A 24276-nucleotide genomic window follows, 5' to 3' on the forward strand; every position below is an offset into this window, starting at 1 on the left:
GTAACGGGCTTAATGTCTAGTATACATATAAGTCTTTGCAGAGTGGGGTACCAAGGTGACTGACTCACTCGCTCCCTCTTCAACCAAACAACTAACTTCCCATTTAGTTTAAAAGCAAATGGGAAAATCGGCAGGATGGTACATTGAGGGCAGTAGGTATCTACTAAGAGAGGACATTTCGATATCAATATCTAGGGCTAAACCCCCTGAAGTGTAAAAACTAAACACCCCAAAATCTCAAAAGCGCTTTCAGTGATTTGAATGAAATTTGATGACGTTACAGAAAAAAACGCATTCGCCAACATCTCTCTTGTTTGTAGCTAGGGGGCTTTTCATAGGGGGCATGGGCCTTTTGGAGTCCCTCAGGGATGGACTATACAGGAGTTGGACAATAAGGTGCATTTTCGTGGGCTGCTACCGGCACTTCTTTCAGTTTCTGCTTGGAGCACCCTCCAGTGTCTTTGTCTCTCCCGTCCTCCTCTATCGAATTTTAGTGTATTGTGGAGCTTCGATTTTCCATCCTCTTAAATCTCAACTAATATGTCGTGTAAAAGTCATGTAAACTGACAAAAGGCGAGGAGGAGCACCAGAGTACCGACATTAGTATGTTTCAACTTGAAGCACTTGGGCATTGTACATAGTTCACAAGATTATTTCTTTTCAAATGTTCTGTTCCGTACGATGCTTCAAACTTACAAGCTACACCTTTACGTGCAATGAATTGGACAAGTCAATGCTGTATGTAATAATAAGTTCAGTTAAATCACAATGCAAAGTACTGTTTTTACTCGTGTACCACGCGCCCTCATGTATGACGCACACCCTAATTTTTACAAAGAAAATCGCGAAAACCGTTTTTCCCCCCCGTGTACGACGCGCGTTGTGATTGTATAGGAAGCGTTTAGGGCACGTTTTCCGCGAAATGCCCTTCTGTTTTTGTTGCATGACAAAATTTTTTCTTTCTTCCGTCACCAATCTCGAACACCGTACTTGCGACCTGCTGCACGATTTTTCTATCTCCTCTGCTTCCAAAATCATTTTTAGTTTCTTTCCCACCGTGAAGGAGCGTAAACGCTTGCTACTATCCATGCTGAGTGACGACGGCAAACTGATTCAAAAACAAGAGTGAGTGAGAGAACCCAAGCAGAAGTAAACGTTACAGAAAAACCTTTCCTCGTGTATAACGCACACCTGATTTTCTAATGCTAATTTTCGGGGAAAAAATGTGCGCGTGGTATACGCGTAAATACGGTATATTGCTTTTGATTTAACCCTTCAAAATTTTGTACAGGTATATGATTACAGAACAAAGCGCTCCATTCAGTTCTAATTGAAGCTACCTTTTTATTCACAGGATGGATAGATAGATAGATAGATAGATAGATAGATAGATAGATAGATAGATAGATAGATAGATAGATAGATAGGGATGTGCTAAAGGGTAAAAATATGTTTATACCCCAAGTTCCCACCTAATTACCTGTTTGGATTTAAAATAATACAGTTCTCAGTTAAATTGTCTTTCCCCTTGACTATCAACAAAATCCAAAGTCAGTCACAAAAGAGAGAGATTAGGAGCGGGCACTGATACAGCACATTGCCACACCCACCACACAACAAACCAACTCAGGATCCATATTAGAACCCGAGTGCAGCCATGCGATGGGTGACACCTCAGCACCACACCAGTTCAGATGGAATGGAACAGTGGGAGGTTTTTTGTGGTGACTGGAGTGCCAGTTCTGCCACCAACCCCCAGGTTTTTCCCTGCAAGGTGGCAGTGCCTACATGCAGGACTGGATGCAGATTAACGTCATACCCAGGACGGAGCAATTGCAGGTTAAGGGCCTTGCTCAGGGGCCCAAGGGAGTAGAGTCACTTTTGTCAGTTTACGGGATTCGTACTGGCAACCTTAGCCTCAGACTGAGAGCGACCACTCCACCCAGAATTGGTCTACGGCAGGAACGTGTTACTGATGCTACTACTGTATGTAGCAAATTCAAGAGAAAGGAGTTCCAGTGATTTGTCAGAGTGAGGCATTATAAAGGCGTATCACTACTACTTCTTCTGTCGGCTGCTCCCATTAGGGGTTGCCACAGCGGAAATATTATACGCTAAAAGAACTCAGTTAGTCGCACATTATTTCTGATCCATCTGATTAACAGCACTAGAACCGACACATGCAGGAAACTTCTTGGGCAAAGCCAAGCGGCACTGTTGGGTGGTTCTGTTCAATAAGGGCGCGCACAAAAGGGCAACCTCAATTGGGCGCAGCGAATAAAGGCAAACGCAACAAAATTATTACAGAAAATTTATTAGATAAAGGCAATGATTGAACGTATAAAAAGGCAAAAGCAAGAATATTAAAACATCCAATTAATTAATGCATGAACTTCTAACGAACTATTTCTAAAGCTCTCTATATTTTGATGTTTTCTGCTCTTACTCATTGTTGTGTTACACTTGAAGCTGTAGATTATGTGCAATGCCACGTAGATATTTTATTATTATCTACTATTATTATCTAAATTATCTACGAACGTCTTTATTCGCCGCGCCCAATTGAGGTCGCCCTTTTGAAGCTCGCCTTTTTGTGTGTGCCCTTATTGAAGGATACCCTGTTGGGTTATATGATTATCAGAGCAATTTTCATGAGAGCAGGCCAACAAAGCTAGTCGTCGGGCATATTTTCCTAATTTCTCCAGAGTATTGAGTCAGATTCTGAATTTTGAGAGTCCTGCTGTCCATCACACTACTTGTTTGCTTGTGTGAAGAAATTTTAAAGTTGAATCTTAGTAAGTTTCCATCTCTGTTCCTTGTTCTTGTTGAAGAACACACTCTACTAACTCCCTTTATATTTTTGCACATTTGTAGAACACATACATACTGTGGAGTATGGCCCGGACACAGCCGGTTCAACACCCAACACATGTTGATTGTACATACTGTAGTCTATTTACAGTGCCTGCGGTGGGCTGGCGCCCTGCCCAGGGTTTCTTTCCTGCCTTGCGCCCTGTGTTGGCTGGGATTGGCTCCAGCAGACCCCCGTGACCCTATAGTTAAGATATAGCAGGTTGGATAATGGATGGATGGATGGATATTCACAGTGCAGCCACACAACCCAATACTCCCCCAAAGTCCAGGCCTCACAATGCCTCTCTTCGTTTTTAGATCCACCTCCACTCCTCTCCTCCCGAGCTCCGTCTTTCTTCCTCTTGACTCCAGCCATCGAACGGAGGGAGGCGGCCCCTTTTATATTCACCCGGACGTGCTCCAGGTGCCTCCCAATGAGCGCCGGTGTGGCGGAAGTGCTGGCTGTGCACCCAGAAGCACTCCGGGTGTCCCTGGTGGTCTAACCCCCCCAGCACTTCCGGGTGTGGCGGAAGTGCTGAGGGCCAGGGTAACCTCAGGAATCGGGGCGCCCCCCTGGCGGAGACCACGGGCCCAAGTTCCTTTCCCGTGGTCCCCATAGCCACCAGGCGCTGTCACCTCCTCGTGGTCTGGAGGAGGCGTAATCCCTCCTCCGGTCCTTCTGGGCATCACGGCTGGGTACCACCCGCAGCCGCTTGCCACAATACATTTATCGCATTTGACATATAACGTTACTAGCTATCCCGCCGCGGAGTAGTGAAGCAGGACAAACTTTAAAAATCAATAAAAAAAAATTTGTATCGAGAAGAATTGATATGCAATATTTTTGAGTTTGCTATTAGGGGCGAGAATGTAGCCATGATGGGCAGCACGGTGGCGCAGTGGGTAGCGCTGCTGCCTCGCAGTTGGGAGATCTGGGGACCTGGGTTCGCTTCCCAGGTCCTCCCTGCGTGGAGTTTGCATGTTCTCCCCGTGTCTGCGTGGGTTTCCTCCGGGCGCTCCGGTTTCCTCCCACAGTCCAAAGACATGCAGGTTAGGTGGATTGGTTCCTGCCTTGTGCCCTGCGTTGGCTGGGATTGGCTCCAGCAGACCCCCGTGACCCTGTGTTCAGATTCAGCGGGTTGGAAAATGGATGGATGGATGGATGTAGCCATGATTCTCTTTGGCAAAAATGTAAAAAGTTGGCAAGGTATCTCTGGCCAAGCAGAAGGTAGGTACGCTCCAACGTCAAACGTTGGCACTGTATTTGATCGTATTCAGCTCTGACGGGAGAGCGTCCCCCATGTAGGGAGAAGCGCACGTGGCTGTGATATCTCTGCCAATCAGCAGCTACCCTCTAAAACACACATAGCTCTGATCTCTCTCTCAAAAATGTCAAACGTTACTCCTTAACAATCTCTAGATGATAATGTCTGCTGGGCATACAGGCATCGCTAGCGAAAAGAAGGCAAGGTGCGCTCCAACATATGACGAGAGGTAGAGTGACTTGAATGGATGCTGGCACGTGAGTGTGGAGGACTCCAGGCCGGCTCCCTACTCCTGATGTCCCACCTCCCTGTCCTCTCGGCCCGCTGCCGCTCTCTCTCAGATTCGTGAAAATAAATTGGTGCCGCAAAAATCTATATATATAATTCACTAAGCCAGAAAACAAGTAGCCACCCATGGAAAGCACGCCGGAAGGGGCGTGGATTCACTAAGCCGCCGCCAATGGCGCACGCAGGAAGGAACCACGCCCACCAACTCTAAGACCATTGGATTACGACGACAACTCGCAGAGCCACGCCCACCAACCCGGACGCGTCGACTGGGAAAAAACGCCGTCATTTATCTTCATCTGAGCTACAGTACACATGCACCTCTGAGCCACGTTGACTTTTCGCTTACGACGCACGACTGCATGCACCATAGCAAACTGTGTTACATGCTACATGCAGCAATTCGTTTCCGCGACAAACATGCATCTTCTTAGATGGTCCTGCAGGAACAGGGAAAACGTTTCCCGCCCACCAATGCAGGACCATGTAAAAAGAGGCATGTTTGTCGCGGATGTGAATTGCTGAATGCAGCGTCTAAAACAGTTAATAGGCTGCAACAAAATTATGAAAGGACGGGCGCATTTTTTCACACAAGCTATGTGTGGGTGAGTTGGTGTTAGTTAGTTAATTAGTTCCTCGAAGGATTTCAACATTTAATATGCACAAGCGGTAATACTACAAAAGCAGCCCAAACCAGAAAAGACGACTGGCAAAAAATGGCAGACAAATTAAACACGTGTGCATTGTACTTACTGAAAGCAGCGTTACGGATTTTGCAAATGTTCATTTTTTTCCCTGTGCTTAAAAACATTTAAAAAGCGGCGTGATTATGCAACGTATACTACGCCTCGGCTTGGTATGCAGCATTTATAACAGTTTGTCGCGGATAATTTGCCTTTTACTATATAAACACGTGTGCATTGTACTTACTGAAAGCAGCGTTACAGATTTTGCAAATGTTCATCATATATAATCCACCAAGTCGTCCGACTGTGCGGGCGCATTTTTTTCACACAAGCTGTGTGTGGGTGGGTTGGTGTTAGTTAGTTAATTAGTTCCTCGAAGCATTTCAACATTTAATATGCACAAGCGGGGTTGGTGTTAGTTAATTAGTTCCTCGAAGGATTTTAACATTTAATCGTCATCATATATAATCCACCAAGTCGTCCAACCGTGTGATACAAACGACAGAGCACCGCCCAAGAACTCGAACTGCCCACCAACTCTAAGAGCACCAATTCTATACGCCTGCCTGCCTGACTGTTACCAGCGTTCACCGCAATGTGCTGGAGTGTAAAACCATCACGACTATGATAGTTGTATCGTCAGTTGAACTATCAGACACTGTCTATATCTAAGAAGATATATAGATACTCATATAGATATATATATATTATATAGATACTCATTCATCCGGCACGTGTCCACCCACGCTCTCAAGGCATTCACAGTGCCTGCTCATACGCTCGAACACAACAACTCGCCACACACAAATCTTGCTTTATTTGACTCAACACAGGAAACCTCACCCTGCCCAGACACGGAGAGGATTCACAGATTGATAGCTCTTTCTCGAATTGTTCCCCACGAACGAGGAATACCCACTGAGTGCGGGTTATACACTCCCTCTGAATACGTCCCTGCCCTGTGTACGCTCCCCACCCCCCTCCTACTACCGTGGTCGGGTGACTTGGTGGATTATATATAGAAAAGCAGCCGAAACCGCAAAGAACAATGAAAGGACAACGTGGCTCAGAGGCGCACAGACGACAGCGACTCAGGTGAGGAGTTGGGGGCAGCAAGTCTTTGATAGGCTGCAACAAAATGATGAAAGAACCGGCTCATTTTTTTCACATAAGCTGGGTGGGTGGGTGTTAGTTAATTAGTTACTCGAAGGATTTCAAGATTTAATATGCACAAGCGGTAACACTGCAAAATAAACCCAAACCTGAAAAGACAGCTGGCAAATTAAATGCGTGTGCATTGTACTTACTGAACGCACCGTTACGGATTTTGCAAATGTTCACTTTTTTCATTCAAAGCGCTATCCACACAGGGAGGAACCAGGAAGCGAACCCAAAATCTTCCACAGTCTCCTTACTGTTAACCAGAAACACTACCACAGCGCTTCAAGGCAGAAAATGCAGTTAACGAATGCACAGGGCTCAATTTTATTTTCACTTCTGTTTGGACAACTGTGTCGTTCAGGAAGTGTTCACCCATCAATACATAATTATGCGGCGTATGCTACGCCGCGGGTTGGCTAGTACTAATAATATTTACTGTGACAGGAATTGAACAGGGCATTGTTGTCAACTCTTTCAGGCAGGACTATAGTGTGCGTGCTCACTGCATATTAAGGAACACTTTGAGAGCTGATGGGATTTATTCAAAGCAAATACTTGCAAAGTGTCATGACTAAACTTTGTACTGTAAAAGCTTTATGCATAGATAACATAACCAGAGCGTGCCAGTAAGAAGATTCAAGATAAGTCATTAGGACCTTTTAGTTTAGCATGACAATAATCGCTCCTGCAAGCAAACTATGATTCTTAGTGCAATGAGAGAAGTCACAAAATAAACCAAAATGTTCAAGCAAATTCTAGAAGAAAAGGCCCGATCTAAATCCGTTAAGTAGTTCTTTCATGAAAAGCAAACAGATATATACAGTGCATCTGGAAAGTATTCACAGCGCATCACTTTTTCCACATTTTGTTATGTTACAGCCTTATTCCAAAATGGATTAAATTCATTTTTATCCTCAGAATTCTGCACACAACACCCCATAATGACAACGTGAAAAAAGTTTACTTGAGATTTTTGCAAATTTATTAAAAATAAAAAAACTGAGAAATCCCATGTACATAAGTATTCACAGCCTTTGTCATGAAGCTCAAAATTGAGCTCAGGTCCATCCTGTTTCCCCTGATCATCCTTGAGATGTTTCTGCAGCTTCATTGGAGTCCACCTGTGGTAAATTCAGTTGACTGGACATGATTTGGAAAGGCACACACCTGTCTATAGAAGGTCCCACAGTTGACAGTTCATGTCAGAGCACAAACCAAGCATGAAGTCAAAGGAATTGTCTGTAGACCTCCGAGACAGGATTGTCTCGAGGCACAAATCTGGGGAAGGTTACAGAAAAATTTCTGCTGCTTTGAAGGTCCCAATGACCACAGTGGCCTCCATCATCCGTAAGTGGAAAAAGTTCGAAACCACCAGGACTCTTACTAGAGCTGACCGGCCATCTAAACTGAGCGATCGGGGGAGAAGGGCCTTAGTCAGGGAGGTGACCAAGAACCGATGGTCACTCTGTCAGAGCTCCAGAGGTCCTCTGTGGAGAGAGGAGAACCTTCCAGAAGGACAACCATCTCTGCAGCAATCCACCAATCAGGCCTGTATGGTAGAGTGGCCAGACGGAAGCCACTCCTTAGTAAAAGGCACATGGCAGCCCGCCTGGAGTTTGACAAAAGGCACCTGAAGGACTCTCAGACCATGAGAAAGAAAATTCTCTGGTCTGATGAGACAAAGATTGAACTCTTCGGGTGTGAATGCCAGGCGTCACGTTTGGAGAAAACCTGGCACCATCCCTACAGTGAAGCATGGTGGTTGCAGCATCATGCTGTGGGGATGTTTTTCAGCAGCAGGGACTGGGAGACTAGTCAGGATAAAGGGAAAGATGACTGCAGCAATGTACAGAGACATCCTGGATGAAAACCTGCTCCAGAGCGCTCTTGACCTCAGACTGGGGCGACGGTTCATCTTTCAGCAGGACAACGACCCTAAGCACACAGCCAAGATATCAAAGGAGTGGCTTCAGGACAACTCTGTGAATGTCCTTGAGTGGCCCAGCCAGAGCCCAGACTTGAATCTGATTGAACATCTCTGGAGAGATCTTAAAATGGCTGTGCACCGACGCTTCCCATCCAACCTGATGGAGCTTGAGAGGTGCTGCAAAGAGGAATGGGCGAAACTGGCCAAGGATAGGTGTGCCAAGCTTGTGGCATCATATTCAACAAGACTTGAGGCTGGAATTGCTGCCAAAGGTGCATCGACAAAGTATTGAGCAAAGGCTGTGAATACTTATGGACATGGGATTTCACCGTTTTTTTATTTTTAATAAATTTGCAAAAACCTCAAATAAACTTTTTTCACGTTGTCATTATGGGGTGTTGTGTGTAGAATTCTGAGGATAAAAATGAATTTAATCCATTTTGGAATAAGGCTGTAACATAGCAAAATGTGGAAAAAGTGATGTGCTGTGAATACTTTACGGATGCACTGTATATCTATCCGTCCGATCCATCCATAATCCAACCCGCTATATCCTAACTACAGGGTCACGGGGGTCTGCTGGAGCCAATCCCAGCCAACACAGGGCGCAAAGCAGGAAACAAACCCCGGGCAGGGCACAAGCCCACTGCAGATATATATATATATATATATATACAGTGGAACCTCGGTTCACAAACGTCTCGGTACACGTACAACTCGGTTTACCACCAAAAAGTTCGCCAAACTTTTGCCTCGGTTCATGACCACACACTCGGTATACGAACAAGCCAGATTCCCTTTCGGTTTGTTCATGTTCAGTCTCTCCCTGTGCAGCGAGCAAGAGAGCGCCACACACACACGCACAGAGGCAGCGTGAGACAGAGAGCCGTGCACACACACAGGAGCGCTCTAGAGAGACACACTGAGCTGCGAAGCTGATCGCACCCCCAGAGAATACAGACGCCCCTGGGAAAACCCCTAAGAAGCATGGACAGACTACCTTCACATTCCTCCTTTCCCTTCTGGCCGGCTCTGTCGCGTAATATGCCTCTCGCGCGGTGCTCCGCCTTCTTAAAAAGCCTGCACGGGCTTCTTTCAGTTTGTTAAATTGGTTGCTTGCTTCTCCTTTTCTTTCACAGACATTCTCTGCTCCTGGCGGAGCTGTCATCTCTGACTTGTCATGGAGCACGTTTAAACTGTTGAAAAGAGACAAATGTTTGTTTGCAGTGCTTTGAATAAAGTTCCTTTTTTCCTACAACCTCCTGTGTCTCTGTGCAAATCTGTGACCCAAGCGTGACAACACACACAGGCACTTCAGGCTCGCAAAAGAGAGACGCACGCACACACGCACAGGCGCGGGAGAGAGTGAGAGAGAGAACGAGCGAGGGACGCATAAAGTAGAGAAGGCTTGTTTTTGTTTTCACTTCTGTTTACAGCGATCGGTTCGTAGCCTGCATTGTTACAATGTTACTTTTCTTGGTGGTTTATTAAATTACGGATTTTTCAAATGTTCGTTTTTTCCCCTGTGCTTAAAACTCATTAAAAAAAAGGTTTTTAGCGAGCGGTTCCTAGCGCTATAGCGCGAACTATTGCAGTGTTAGTTTTCTCCGTTGTTCAAGGTTTTCTCAGTGTTATTCAAAGTTTTTACATTTAGTTTACTATTACACTGTGCATTCTATGGTATAATTAACTATATTTGTGCTTAAAAACTAAAAAATATATATATTTACATTCAGTTCGTACGGTCTGGAACGGATTAATTGTATTTATATACAATCCTATGGGAGAAATTGCTTCGGTTCATGACCAAATCGGTTTACGACCAGAGTTTTGGAACGAATTATGGTCGTGAACCGAGGTTCCTCTGTGTGTGTGTGTGTGTGTGTGTGTGTGTGTGTGTGTGTGTAATATATATATATATATATATATATATATATATATAATAGAGAGAGAGAGAGAGAGATGTAGTATAATAATTGAGTCAATTTTATTTTTAGGTTATGGTTATGTTACTTGACCAGTTCAGACATATTCACCATTTTTTGCTTGTGTGTGTGTTATTTCAGGGTGCAATGCAGAACTCGGGGGCTTTGCTGGACTCTTTGACCTGAAGGCCGCCGGCTTTGTTGACCCAGTCCTTGTGTCTGGAACTGATGGAGTTGGGACGAAGCTCAAGGTAAGGTGTCCAGGATGCAGGCTCCCTCCATGATTCCCTGTAGTTCTGTTTTCTTTGAGATTGCACAGCTGGTGACCTCCTTAAATTATTCAGCCAGTTTAATTCAAATTTGTAAGTAATGGCTAACTTTTATCTTCTTAATGAGAATTGTTTTTAGTATAACTTTTTTCCACAGTTGAACGATGAAAGCCATCACTTGGGCCAGGGGTCCTCAAGCACAGTCCTGGATGGCCGCAGTGGCTGCAGGTTTTTGTTCTAACCTGGTTACTTAATTAGAAAGCAATTCTTGCCAATAATTTAGTTTGATGGCTTGTTGGTGCTTTAACTCTGCTATGTCAGGCCTTTCTCATATCCTAGATTTTCTTCCCCTTTGTAAGGATATCATCCAAATGATTTGAAGGCTAAAATGGATGAGTAATTCTCAGTATTTCCAAGTATTTAACTAAACCACATTGTGCATGATAAATACACACAGGGGTAAATGATAATTCTCAGTCCTTCACTTTCCTTCCAAGTATTTAATTAAACTAAATAGCACATGATAAACACACACAGCGTCAATGGAAACAAGCTAAATGGAGAAATGCTGCTCTCTTTTGTCATTTGCATCCATCCATCCATCCATTTTCCAACCCGCTGAATCCGAACACAGGGTCACGGGGGTCTGCTGGAGCCAATCCCAGCCAACACAGGGCACAAGGCAGGAGCCAAGCCCAGGCAGGGTGCCAACCCACCGCAGGACACATACAAACACACCCACACACCAAGCACACACTAGGGCCAATTTAGAATCGCCAATCCACCTAACCTGCATGTCTTTGGACTGTGGGAGGAAACCGGAGCACCCGGAGGAAACCCACGCAGACACGGGGAGAACATGCAAACTCCACGCAGGGAGGACCCGGGAATCGAACCCAGGTCCCCAGGTGTCCCAACTGCGAGGCAGCAGCGCTACCCACTGCGCCACCGTGCCGCCCTGTCATTTGCATGTTATTGCTAATTAGGAACAATTAAAAACCAAGAATCCAGCTGTTTAAAACTAAAATAAGCGATAAGGGTTCAAAATCTTACCGAGCGAGACCACTAAAATGAAGCAGAAGTGTTGCTTGAGCAATAAGTGCTTCTTATTAAGCAATTGGATTGGAGCCAAAATCTGCAGCCACTGCGGCCCTCCAGGACCGTGATTGAGGACCCCATTTCTTTTTGTACTCCATCTTCACATCGGATTGCCAGGTCTACTGTTAGCTCCAGCAGCCATATCCATTAGATAGATAGATAGATAGATAGATTAGCTACATGTCTACTCAAAGAAATGCTTTGCTAGTCCTTTCTCTGTATTTCTGACCACGTGTGACGTCCGTCTGTCTGTTTTAGTACCTCTGGAAACCTAACGTTGTCGTTTCTTATTGGCTTCAACTTCTATCCAACAATTCTATGATTATTTGCTGAAAATGTTTATTCAGTCTGAAACCACGAATTCAGTTTCTGTGCATTGAATGTCCTATTATGATGTCAAGGTATTGTAATTGTCCTTCCTCAGATTGCTCAAGCCTGTAACAAGCACAATACCCTGGGCCAGGACTTGGTAGCCATGTGTGTGAATGACATTCTGGCTCAAGGAGCCGAGCCGCTCTTCTTCCTTGACTACTACTCCTGCGGGCAGCTTGATGTCAGAGTGGCCTCGTCGGTCATTGCAGGAATTGCCGCTGCTTGTAAAGAAGCTGGCTGTGCTCTCCTGGGTAAGTGACAAGCTTAGCACAAGAACACAGTGACCTACGACCCCAACAAAAGCCTTTTTTTTTTAACTGACGTATATTCTTAGGTTACGGAGTCTTCAGTAAATCTTCAGACCCCTTAGCTTTTTTTCACATTTTGTTAAGCTGCAGCCTTGCACTAAAATGGTTACAATTGATGTTTTTCCCTCATCAGGCAACACTCACTACCCCAGAAAGACAAAAGCGAATAAAGGATTTTAGACATTTTTTTTGCAAATTAATTAAAAGTAAACAACTGAAATTTCACATTGACATAAGGATTCAGACCCTTTGTTATGACGCTTGAAATGTGGCCCCATTCTATTGATCATCATTGAGATGTTTCTACACCTTCTTTGGAGTGTCCATTTCAATTCAATTGACTGGACTTGTTTAGGAAAGGTGAAGTCTGCCAACCTGAAGGTTCCCATAAGCACAGTGGCTTAATTCTTAAATGGAAGAACTCTGGACTCCTAAAGCTGACTATCCAGCCAAACTGAGTAATTGTGAGAGAAGTCAAGGAGGAGGTGAACATCAGAAATAGTAAAGGGGAGTTAAAAGATACAGACAATGAAATAGTGCATGCCCTAAACTTACGTTTTTCTGAGGTGTTCACAAGTGAGCAAGTGGATAACCTCAGAGGAGTAACAGGGACTACTAAGGAGGTACTGAGGGATTTGGAAATTGTAGAGAGAGAAATGGTGCTCCGATTAAACAGGCTGAAGTCAAACACATCACCAGGACCAGATAATATTTACCCTCGAGTTCTTCAGGAGGCTAGCGAGTACAGATATAAACCCTTGATACATATTTTTAGGAAGTCACTGTGCACTGGACAGATTCTGAAGGACTGGAAAATGGTAAATATCATCCCATTATATAAAAATGGTGACAGAGCAGATCCAAGCAACTATAGGCCAGTAAGATTAACATGCATCACAAGAAAATTAATGGTAGGAATTATTAAGGATAAGATTGAGCAACACCTGGCAAGGACAGGAGTTTAACTGAACAGTCAGCTTGGGGTCAGAAGAGGGAGGTCATGTTTGACTAACATGCTGGAATTCTATGAGGAGGCAACAAAAGGATATGATTAGAGTGGAGCAGATGAGATTATTTATCTGGACTTTCAGAAAGTATTTGATGAGGTGCCACATGAGAGGTTGGGCATCAAACTAAAAGAAGTGGAAGTTCAGGGTGATGTTTTTAGATGGGTGCAGAATTGGCTCAGACACAGGGAGCAGAGGGTGATGGTGTGAGGAACCTCATCAGAATTGGCCGATGTTAAGAGTCGTGACCAGCAGGGGGCAGTGCTGGGGCCGCTGCTATTTTTAATAAATATAAATTATTAAATAGGAATATAAGTAACAAGCTGGTTAAGTTTGCAAATGATACCAAGATAGGTGGATTATCTGATAATTTGGAATCTGTTATATCATTACAGAAGGACTTGGATAGCATACAGGCTTGGGCAGATTTGTGGCAGATGAAATTTAATGGCAGTAAATGTAGAGTATTACATGTAGGAAGTAAAAATGTGAGGTCTGAATACACAATGGGGGGACTGCAAATCGAGAGTACACCTTATGTGAAGGATTTAGGAGTCATAGTAGTGGACTTTAAGCTATCGACTTCCCGACAGTGTTCAGAAGCCATTAAGAAGGCTAACAGAATGTCAGGTTATATAGCGCCCTGATGTGTGGAGTACAAGTCACATGACGTTCTGCTCAAGCTTTATAACACACTGGTGAGACCTCATCTGGAGTCCTGGGTGCAGTTTTGGTCTCCAGGCTACAAAAAGGACATAGCAGCACTAGAAAAGGTCCAGAGAAGAACAACTAAGCTGATTCCAGGGCTACAGGGGATGAGTTGTGAGGAAAGATTAAAAGAGCTGAGCCTTTACAGTTTAAGTAAAAGAAGATTAAGAAGTGACATGATTGAAGTGTTTAAAATTATGAAGGGAATTAGTACAGTGCATCGAGACTGTTAGTTTAAAATGAGTTCATCAAGAACTTTGGACACAGTTGGAAACTTGTGAAGGGAAATTTTCACACAAACATTAGGAAGTTTTTCTTTACACAAAGAACGATAGACACTTGGAATAAGCGACCAATTACTGTGGTAGACAGTAAGACTTTAGGAACTTTCAAAACTCGATGGTTTTTTGGAAGAAATAAGTGGATAGGACTGGCGAGCTTTGTTGGGCTGAATGGCCTGTTTTCTTCTAGAGTGCTCTAATGTTCTAAGGGTCTTGGTAAGAGAGGTGACATCTAACGGTCATTTCATTGTTTTGATTGCATTTCCCTGCATGATCAAGGGTGTCTCCATTTCCCAGTTTTCCAAAGATGTTCCGCACTCATGGGTAAGAGACGATGTAAATTTAAGCATGTTCCCTGAGACGTTTGCCTGGGGTGCTGTGTTATGCACATTTCAGGCCTCCTTTTGTGCATATGCAAGCTTTATAAAAGAGGCCCCAGATGGTTACTGTGGCAGAGCTACAGAGAACCTGTGTGCAAATGGGAAAAACTTCCAGGAGGACAGCCATCACTGCAACACTCCAGTGATGTGAGCTTTATGGCAGAGTAACTAGACAGAAGTTAAAAACGTGGAAGCCCACTTGGAGTTTGCAAAAAGGCACCTAAAGGACTCTTAGACTAGGAGATAGGAGATTCTTTGGTCAAGATTAGTGTCATGTCGGGAGGAAGCCTGGCACTGCTCACCATCTTTTGCAATCCCTCTTCCAGTGGTGAGGCATAGTGGTACAAGCATTAGGCACTGGGGAACTAGACAGCTGGGCAAGCTGAATGGAGCAAACTACAGAGATGACCTTAAGGAGGACCTACTCCAGAGCACACTGGACCTCCGGCAGGGCCGAAGGTTTACCTTCCAACAGGACAATGATCATAAACACAAAGCGAAAATGGCACAGGAGAGGTATAGGGACAGTTCTAAGAATGTCATTGAGTGACCCAGCCAGAATCCTCAACTTGAACCCAATCAGTACTTTCTGGAGAGACCTGAAAATAGCTGTCAAGTGAGAGTCTCCATACGGCCTGGTAGAACTTGAGGGGATCTGTGAAGAAAAATGGCAGAATATCCAATCCCCAAATCCAGGGTTTGTGAAGCTTGTCACGTCATAGCCAAAAACAGTCCTGGCAGTTTTCAGTTTTTTAATTTTAGTGAATTGTGACACGTGAGCCACTCTTCTGCACCAAAGAGGCTTCAAGAAAATTAACTTGTATTTCTCTAGTACTAAGGTGTTGTACCGTGTTAGCCATTATGAATGTAGTGAGAAGTCAAGCAAAATGACCCATTTTATGGGCTAACTAAAATGATTGCAATGTGCAAGCTTTCGAGGCAACTTGGGCCCCTTTAAAAGTAAGTCAATCACATCTCGCCTGAAGAAGGGTTAGGTTAGGGTAGAGGATAAAAGCCTTGCGGCACGCATTGGTACACTTATTACATTCATAATTCAATTATTTTATAGGGGAGAAACTTATTCTATCAACAGCTTAGTATTATGGTCAGCAAGACCTTTTCAAATTGTCCCTCACTCATCCTAATAGCAATCTTATTATTATCTCTTAATTTGCTAATCCTAACATCTGTATTTGTTTTTAACAATAGCGGATCTGAAATCGATGCCCGCCATTGATCACCTTATTCTATGTCTTAATTCTCAAATCAAATTTTAAATTTCAAAATAATTGCTGCCTCTAGATATCAGAAGAACATTATCAACAAGTTCAAAACCAAACCATATAACTCCACCTCAACAAGGTATTCCAGACCACAAAAACAATCGGCCATTCCTATGTAATAACGTCCAGTAGTGCTCAAATCGCTCATACCGACCTATGACCTATAATTACACCACAAACAAGACCATCTACCTGTTTTTAACATAAGGGTCTCTGGCAATAAATCTATTGTAGCCATAGAATCTATTAAAAAATTAATAACCCTAATAAAGATTTTTCTACCATCCATTCACTCATGCCCTGAAGCCTCCAGATTAATTCCTCCCGCTATCCCATTAACCTCAGGGACTTATTTTTACTGAGGTTAAATTTAGAATAGATAACAGGGTAGATGATACACTCGAGAGCCTTGAAAATTGACTTTTGACCTCCAAGTTCTGCCCTATCCGCTATCTTAACATCAGGGCCTCTAACCTAGGGTTAAGTTCAGTACCAGGGAAGGGATGGACGATAGAAATGAAAGACCCAAATCAACTTTTAACCTCAGGGCTATCCCATATCATACGATCTTAACATTAGGGCTCTAAACCCCCTGGAGTTAAGTTCAGTAAAGGGCGAGGGGAAGATTCTCACTTTATTCTAATCAAAACAGGAACAGTCAAGGTCTTTATTCAAACAGGGGCGACCACATTTAAATACATAACAGACACAGTAAACGAGCAGGGACCGGACCAGTCAGTAGCCGAGGTATAATGTTTCCCCACATTACCTATTGGGCGACAGACGTGTTACGTGGGGAGGCCTTGGTGGTGCTGCGAACCTGGGCTTGCCTCAGCGATGGACAAGCAATCCTCTGCCGATGCGTCATCCGCGTTTCGGCATGCAGCACCCTTGTGGAGGGTCTCAACAGAGCTCAGAAATCTCACAAAAATGTGCAAACATTCCTACAGTCCTGTTTTTGTTTTGTCGTTCTCTGGTATTCGGTGTTGCTTGACGTGAGAATAAGAGAATTAATTTAAATGCTAGAACATTTGAAAAGAGTGAAGGGGTCTGAATCCACTGTAAATGAATGTGTTATTTTCTTACAAGTACTCTTTTCTAACTTATTTCTTATTATAGTTTCTGTAATTTTGCTCATTTGAAGGTATGTTCCTCTAGGGGTCGAATAAGTTCTTTTGTAATTGCGCCGTTTTAAGTAACCCGAAACTATATAGATATAACGTAAAAAGGTGATATCCCTCCCATAGTGATATGGCGGTAAGTAATCACATAAGAGAAAATAACTTAGCTTTCTTTAATGACGATTTACGCGGCATAACAAACAAAGGAAGCCAAACGGCAAGACAATTGCCAAGGTGGGATCTCGATGTATACAGTCTGCCATTTTTCGTTGCTGCGATGGAAGGGTTTTCGGGACGGATGACGTTATCACCCATCCGTCCATCGGCTTCGAGGTGTTTGGCTGCTGTCCAATTCTTTTATACTGTCTTCTCCACGTGCAGGCCCTTACTTAGGTTCCATCCATTTCATCTCTAACATACAGAAGTAGTACAATGCCCATTTTCGTAGTTGTCCCTTTCAAATGCTTGACTAGCAATTCTAAACACTGAGAGCCCCTTGTGTGCTAACTTTGGCCTGTACATGTGAGTGGATTTATAAAACTTTTGGCACAGAGCACGGTGATTACAGAAGGTGCATGCTGAGTGGGCAGTGTCTTCATGCTGGCCTCGTATGTGACTAGATATGAGTTGGTATCCTGATGGCCTTGTGGTACACCCAGAATGTGGCAAGCATTTGTAATGTCCAATATTTATTTTTTTCTTACTGTTTCAAAATCCCTGAAACCATCAAATATTATTTTAAATAGGAGGTGAAACCGCAGAAATGCCAGGAATGTATGCCCCAGGAGAATATGATCTCGCTGGATTTGCAGTTGGCGCAGTAGAGAGAGACTGTATGCTGCCTCGACTTGACCAGATGTGTGCTGGGGACCAAGTAATTGGCATCTCATCTTCTGGTATTCACAGCAATGGTTTCAGCCTGGTACGGAAGATCTTGGAAAAGGCCGGCCTTGAGTGCTCTTCTCCAGCACCGTTTGGGCCTGAAGGACAGACTGTAGGTAAGAGAGGGGTTGGAAGTATCTTGGCAGGTTGGAGATGGCAGCACATCATGACTTGACCTCTGAATCCTCCTTCCTTCTGTAGGCGAAGTGCTATTGATGCCCACTAAGATCTACAGCAAGCTTCTGCATCCCATCCTGCGGAGTGGAAAGGTGAAAGCATACGCTCATATCACAGGTGGTGGCCTCCTCGAAAATATTCCCCGAGTTCTCCCAAAACATCTAGCTGTGGACTTAGGTAATCCTCTTTGAAATTATTATTTTTTTTAATGTATTGATGTTTATCTTGCTCAAGTGCTTATAAAATTAATTTTGTAGACTAAGAAAGCCTAGCAGGTTTTCCTCTTGGAAAGACCCTTGAACTGTTTTGCCTTGTGGAAAGTTGTTTTTTTGTTTTTGCCCATTGGACCCTATAAAGTACTCCATTTACGAGAGAGGGCTTGAACTTTGGCAGGTGTTCCATTGTGCCCATTCTGATCAAGTGAATTTACGGAGTGCCTGTTTATCGTGTTGTCTGGTCACTTGTGATGTGCACGTAACACAACAAACCCCTTAGATTCTTTTCTTAAGGATATATTTCACCCACAAAGATATTTTTTGTAAGATACTTACCCAAAGTGTTTTGTAGTGATGTTTGAGAAACTTTTTAATCTCAATACTTTGGTGGAGAGCGAACATAACAAATTTACTGCAAGATCGGGACACAACAGTGGCCAATGGCGGACAACAGCAAGCAAGATCAAAATCATCCACGAGAAAATCTCATGCTACTCGTATCACATAACCCACACATGAAGTTGTCCAGTCGTATAGTCACAACTTGCACAATGCACGCATTTTTGCTAAAAGGTTATTAAGTAAATATAGGGTGGTCCAGATCTAATTATACAATTTTCATTACGCTATTACATATTAAGTTTATTACATAGAGAATTCATAAAAAAAATTCTTTTTGTTGCCAATAGATGGCAGCACCTGCCCTGCATTCCAAAATGGCGGGGAGACGGTTGTCAGTCGAACAACGGGTGCTTTCCTGCATTGCATTAAAGTGTAGCTCTTGAAAATTACACTGGTCAACAAGCATTTTGTTACTGGGAGGCTTTCACCTTTACTTTAACAGGTTTCACTTGCTGACTCCAAATCTGAAAACCGTTTTCGTCCAGCACGTCCCGTTTTTTTAGTTATGACGTTTTAGGTCTTGGACAACTAGGGTAAAGGCGGATAACCATTTTGATAATTACCGGTAATTCCACCAGAGATGCCTGTAGCGGCTGAAATATAAGGTGTTATCAGGCACGGATAAAACCCGTGTCAAAAGAATTCGCAAAGTCCAAAAGTTTGTTTTAAAAGTATTTAGTGAAAGTTAAAAGCAAACAATCCACACAAGAATAAAAGAAAAAATAGTTACACACATAGAATAAAAGGCAAAAAAAAAAGGGAAAATGTATCTTCTATATCTTCTTAGCTTTTCTTGAAAGACTTTAGTTATTTCTATATTTAAAGATTCTTAATTTCTTCTTCTGTAAGCTTTACGTACGGCACAACACATAAATTAAGTGCTGTTTTCTTACATATTTACTTCACACACTCAAAAGGCTCGTAAGCCGGTTGGCACTTAGGCAAATGCTAGGCACGGTCCCGTGCGGTCACGGTTAAAAACCGTATGCCTCTACACCTTATACAAGGCAAGGCTATCACTAACTAACTGAAGAATAATGTTTACTCCAAGCTGTTAGAAATGGCAAGAATATACCAATACGGTTCTATTTACGGGGGTTATAGGAACCTCCCATAGTTTATGCATTGTCCTCTAATAAATATTCATGAATCTTTTAGAACTAGGAAAATGGTATTGAGATAAAAGAATTCGCCAACGTTACTAACGGCTGTGAGTTGTTTACCTTGTCATTATTAATCCATCCTTCCATCCATTTTCCAATCCACTGAATCCGAACACAGGGTCACGGGGGTCTGCTGGAGCCAATCCCAGCCATCACAGGGCACAAGGCAGGAACCAATCCCGGGCAGGGTGCCAATCCACCGCAGTGTCATTATTAATTTTATTTAAAAATTATTAATTTTTAATTAGCAGAAAAAATATTTGTTACTGATTACCAAGTCATATATGACTCTAAAGCATAAATGACACAACTCAGACATGACAGTGCAGTAGGTGGTCAGTTTTACTGTTAAACATAACATTGCATTTCAGGACATTTTGTTCTGTTCGATTCACCATCACTTTGAAAATTCTGTCAAGACGATGGACAGAAACGACAATGCGTTTAAGAAATAAGTTTGGTTTCGAGAAAAGGGAAACCAAAATTAAGGAAGGTGGTTCTGTTGTTCCTGAAATCCGTGAACTGATACCTGACGAGGAGTTCAAAAGGAAAACTGAAGCCCACCGAATTAGCCCCCTCATTTGTGCGGGTTGTCCAGAATTTTCTTGGCAGTCACAGAGCAGAGAATTATACTGAGCTTGTGGAGAACCTGCTGAAAGTGTATCAGCTTACGGGAGCCACAAAGTCACTGAAGATGTCATTTTTTACATTCTCATCTCGACTTTTTTCCCCCACCAAATCTGGGCGATGTCAGCAATGAGTATAGGGAAAGATTTCATCAAGATATAAAGGTGATGGAAAATGGATATTGGGGAAAATTCACTCCCGAGCATGATGGGTGACTACTGTTGGTTCATGCAAAGAGAGACGGATGTACAGTACAAGTGCAAAAGCGAGGGCCTCCAACATTTTTGGGCACGCCGACCTCACTTTTATATTGAGGTAAATTGACATAAATATACTTTTAACGTGTCTCTGGTATCGTCTTCTGGTTTGCTTTCAGAATAAACACATCAAAACAATTGTGGTGGGACATAGTCCAAACTCCAGACATTGTGTTGATATACTGATATTCAAAAGTGTCAAAACGTCAATGATGTGTATCTCAAAAACCTGACGTTCCAGCTTAATTCTAATTTCATATATGAAATTAGTGTAAAAAACGTAATAAGGAGCTGCTCTGAAGTTCCTAGTAGCAAACAAAAAATATTTTTTTGTAGACCAGTGTTATAGTAGTCCACAAACAGGAAGCTACGCCGCTGAAGTGAAGACCCGTCTTTCCCCAGCATTTATTGGTCAAGAGTCCTGTCTTCAATTCAAAAATGAAATCACTTGGGAGGAGACTTCCTGTGATTGGATTACTTTCATTTTCCGGAGACACCTGCAACACCTTAACCGTCTTCTGTTTGTATTGGGACCCCTATACCAGACTACTTGCTAACTGGTGCTGTCTTTTACTTTCTGTCCTTTACATCAACCCAGTTTTACCACCAAAGTGGACGTGTCAATGTCGCACCCTACCACGAGTTCTTTTTCTGCAGTTATATTCTTGAATAAAAGCGCACTTGTTTCGTTATACTTGTACCTTTTGTGAAAGTGTTGATTTGATATATGGACTACAGACTTCACAAATTTTACACTTCATGTCTACGTTAATAAAACCTGAAAAACATTTCTGTTTTAACGATGTGTTTACATAGATAGTTGTAGACACAGAACACACGTAAAATGCATGTATTCCAAATAACGATATAGTATTTACCCTCTACAACTCCAGGCAACTCACATGCAGGTAATCTGACTGTGGGGCTGACGGGATAGCAGGCTGCTTGCTGCTTGTGCTGATCGACACATTTACAACACAAAAGTCGCTGACGGAGAGGTGCGAAGGGATTTAAGGTGGGCCGGGATTACGAGTTTTTTCGTAGGCTTTGGTAATTCTAGTGTTAATGACAGGTTTTGTTTTAGTTATCATCAACAAGAAGAGCACTGCCTAGATGCATTGATTTAAAGGCAAGAGCCAAACCCAGATAGGATGCCAATCTGTTAAGCACCATACATAGAATGGATTTGAACTCGACGGCATGATCAACTGTTGTCAGTATGTGATTAAAATGGAAGGTTTATATCGTTCAGGATTTGATAAACTATGCTGTAAGTGTCCCATTGGTAAGGACCCAGAAAAGGAAAGTGACCGGGAGAAACGCATAGTAGAATTGGTCAGAAGTCAAAAGCAGGGTATTGAGACAAGCAAATCATCAAAATACACAACACAAGATGGGAATTCGACACCAAGAAATGAGAGTATGAAATCAATAATGCAGCAAAGACAAGGCACAGAAAGAGTTTTGGGATCCTAAAGTCAGATGCCAAGGTGTTGTTTTTTTTTTTTTTTTTTTTTTGGACGTCCTTTAAACACATCGTCCATTTAAGAGGTCATCAGCGCCACGTCTCCTGTTGAATGCTGAGACACAAACGATTACAAAATAGCAGCACCCATCTGCATCTAAAATGGCAGTGCAGTAAACAAAAATAAATGATCAGCTTTTAAAGAAGCTTTAAAATATCAAACAGATGGACTTTTCAGTATCCTTGATCTAGAAAGCCCCCCGAAACCACATACAGATCATGGCTTGGAGACTTGCAAATGTTGAGAAAAATAAACAAAATAACCACCATAACAGGAACGTCAGTCGGTGATTACAACTCTTTTCTCCCTTTGATTGTGAGCGTATTTTTTAATAGCCTGTATGATATTGAGGAGTATGGAAGTGGCAAGTAAGGGCCAAGAGGACCAAAGAAAATTTTAGAGGGCTAACCGGGCCATCTCATTTACTGCAATCTTCCAAAAAAAAAAGAACAAAAGTGAGCACACAGTGGCACAACTGAAATCAGGCGTAACTGTCCTTTTAGCCTCATTTGCTTTTCTAAATAATCGGCTCTCTAGAGCGACTCTGCCTGGAAGCTCAGGGATGTGGAACGACGTTCCGTCAACTGACGCCCATCCTCCGTGAGCCATCTGCTTTATATGGTCCTGACCTTAGGGGGTGTGGCTTACTTGAGTGGGAGGAGTGGCTGAGTTGCCCTCCATGAGCAGGTTCTCTGAGCAATGGAAGAGAGAGAGAGAGAAAATACGGTTAGCCTTGGCGTCCCCTTTTGTCCCAGTAGCCACTCCTTAGTAAAAGGCACCTGAAGGACTCTCAGACCACGAGAAAGAAAATTCTCTGGTCTGATGAGACAAAGATTGAACTCTTTGGTGTGAATGCCAGGCGTCACGTTTGGACGAAACCAGGCACCGCTCATCACCAGGCCAATACCATCCCTATAGTGAAGCATGGTGGTGGCAGCATCATGCTGTGGGGATGTTTTTCAGCGGCAGGGACTGGGAGACTAGTCAGGATAAAGGGAAAGATGACTGCAGCAATGTACACAGACATCCTGGATGAAAACCTGCTCCAGAGTGCTATTGACCTCAGACTGGGGCGACAGTTCATCTTTCAGCAGGACAACGACCCTAAACACACAGCCAAGATATCAAAGGAGTGGCTTCAGGACAACTCTGTGAATGTCCTTGAGTGGCCCAGCCAGAGCCCAGACTTGAATCCGATTGAACATCTCTGGAGAGATCTTAAAATGGCTGTGCACCGACGCTTCCCATCCAACCTGATGGAGCTTGAGAGGTGCTGCAAAGAGGAATGGGTGAAACTGGCCAAGGATAGGTGTGCCAAGCTTGTGGCATCATATTCAACAAGACTTGAGGCTGGAATTGCTGCCAAAGGTGCATCGACAAAGTATTGAGCAAAGGCTGTGAATACTTATGGACATGGGATTTCTCAATTTTTTTATTTTTAATAAATTTGCAAAAATCTCAAGTAAACTTTTTTCACGTTGTCATTATGGGGTGTTGTGTTTAGAATTCTGAGGAAAAAAATGAATTTAATCCATTTTGGAATAAGGCTGTAACATAACAAAATGTGGGAAAAGTGATGCACTGTGAATACTTTCTTGATGCACTGTATATACAGTATACTGAGTGTGTGCATATATACTGTGTATATGTGTTTTCAACCGGCCATATTTGGTTTTCAGCTATTCCGCAACCACGTGACATGTAGTCTGCCGTTGACATTTTCAACAATATAATCTAAATGTCTTTAATTATGCTTTTGTATTAAACAATAACATTTTATATCGGACACTTTCTGTTGCAATACATTGGCTTACTCTTGGGGGTCCTTTGTCTCTGATGGTATAGACACGGCACTTTGGAAGATCCCGGAAGTGTTTTCTTGGTTGCAGCGGGAAGGCCAACTTTCAGAAGAAGAGATGGCCCGCACATTCAACTGTGGAGTAGGAGCAGTGCTTGTGGTGGGACGTGATGAAACTGAAGGAGTTCTTCAGGATGTCAGGACTCGGGAGGAAGCATGGATCATAGGAACAGTGGTCCCAATCTCACCAGGTCAGTTGTCTTCTGAGTAAATTAAAAAGTAAATAAATCTGCTAAA

General features: G+C 43.1%; 2 protein-coding genes across 2 annotated transcripts in view; both read left to right on the forward strand.

The window, feature by feature from the left end:
* Window positions 1–24276, forward strand: part of dnajc28 (DnaJ (Hsp40) homolog, subfamily C, member 28) — a 1235492-nt gene that overhangs the window by 921776 nt on the left and 289440 nt on the right. The window lies entirely within an intron of this gene.
* gart (phosphoribosylglycinamide formyltransferase) overlaps window positions 1–24276 on the forward strand; it is a 156723-nt gene that overhangs the window by 86022 nt on the left and 46425 nt on the right. Inside the window, exons 13-17 of the mRNA XM_028790419.2 lie at window positions 10247–10356; window positions 11897–12095; window positions 17679–17930; window positions 18016–18168; window positions 24027–24230. Coding sequence (XP_028646252.1) covers window positions 10247–10356; window positions 11897–12095; window positions 17679–17930; window positions 18016–18168; window positions 24027–24230 — 918 coding nt within the window. The remainder of the gene's footprint in view (window positions 1–10246; window positions 10357–11896; window positions 12096–17678; window positions 17931–18015; window positions 18169–24026; window positions 24231–24276) is intronic.

The sequence above is a fragment of the Erpetoichthys calabaricus genome, chromosome 4 (genome assembly GCF_900747795.2).
Source record: "Erpetoichthys calabaricus chromosome 4, fErpCal1.3, whole genome shotgun sequence".
NCBI lineage: Eukaryota > Metazoa > Chordata > Cladistia > Polypteriformes > Polypteridae > Erpetoichthys > Erpetoichthys calabaricus.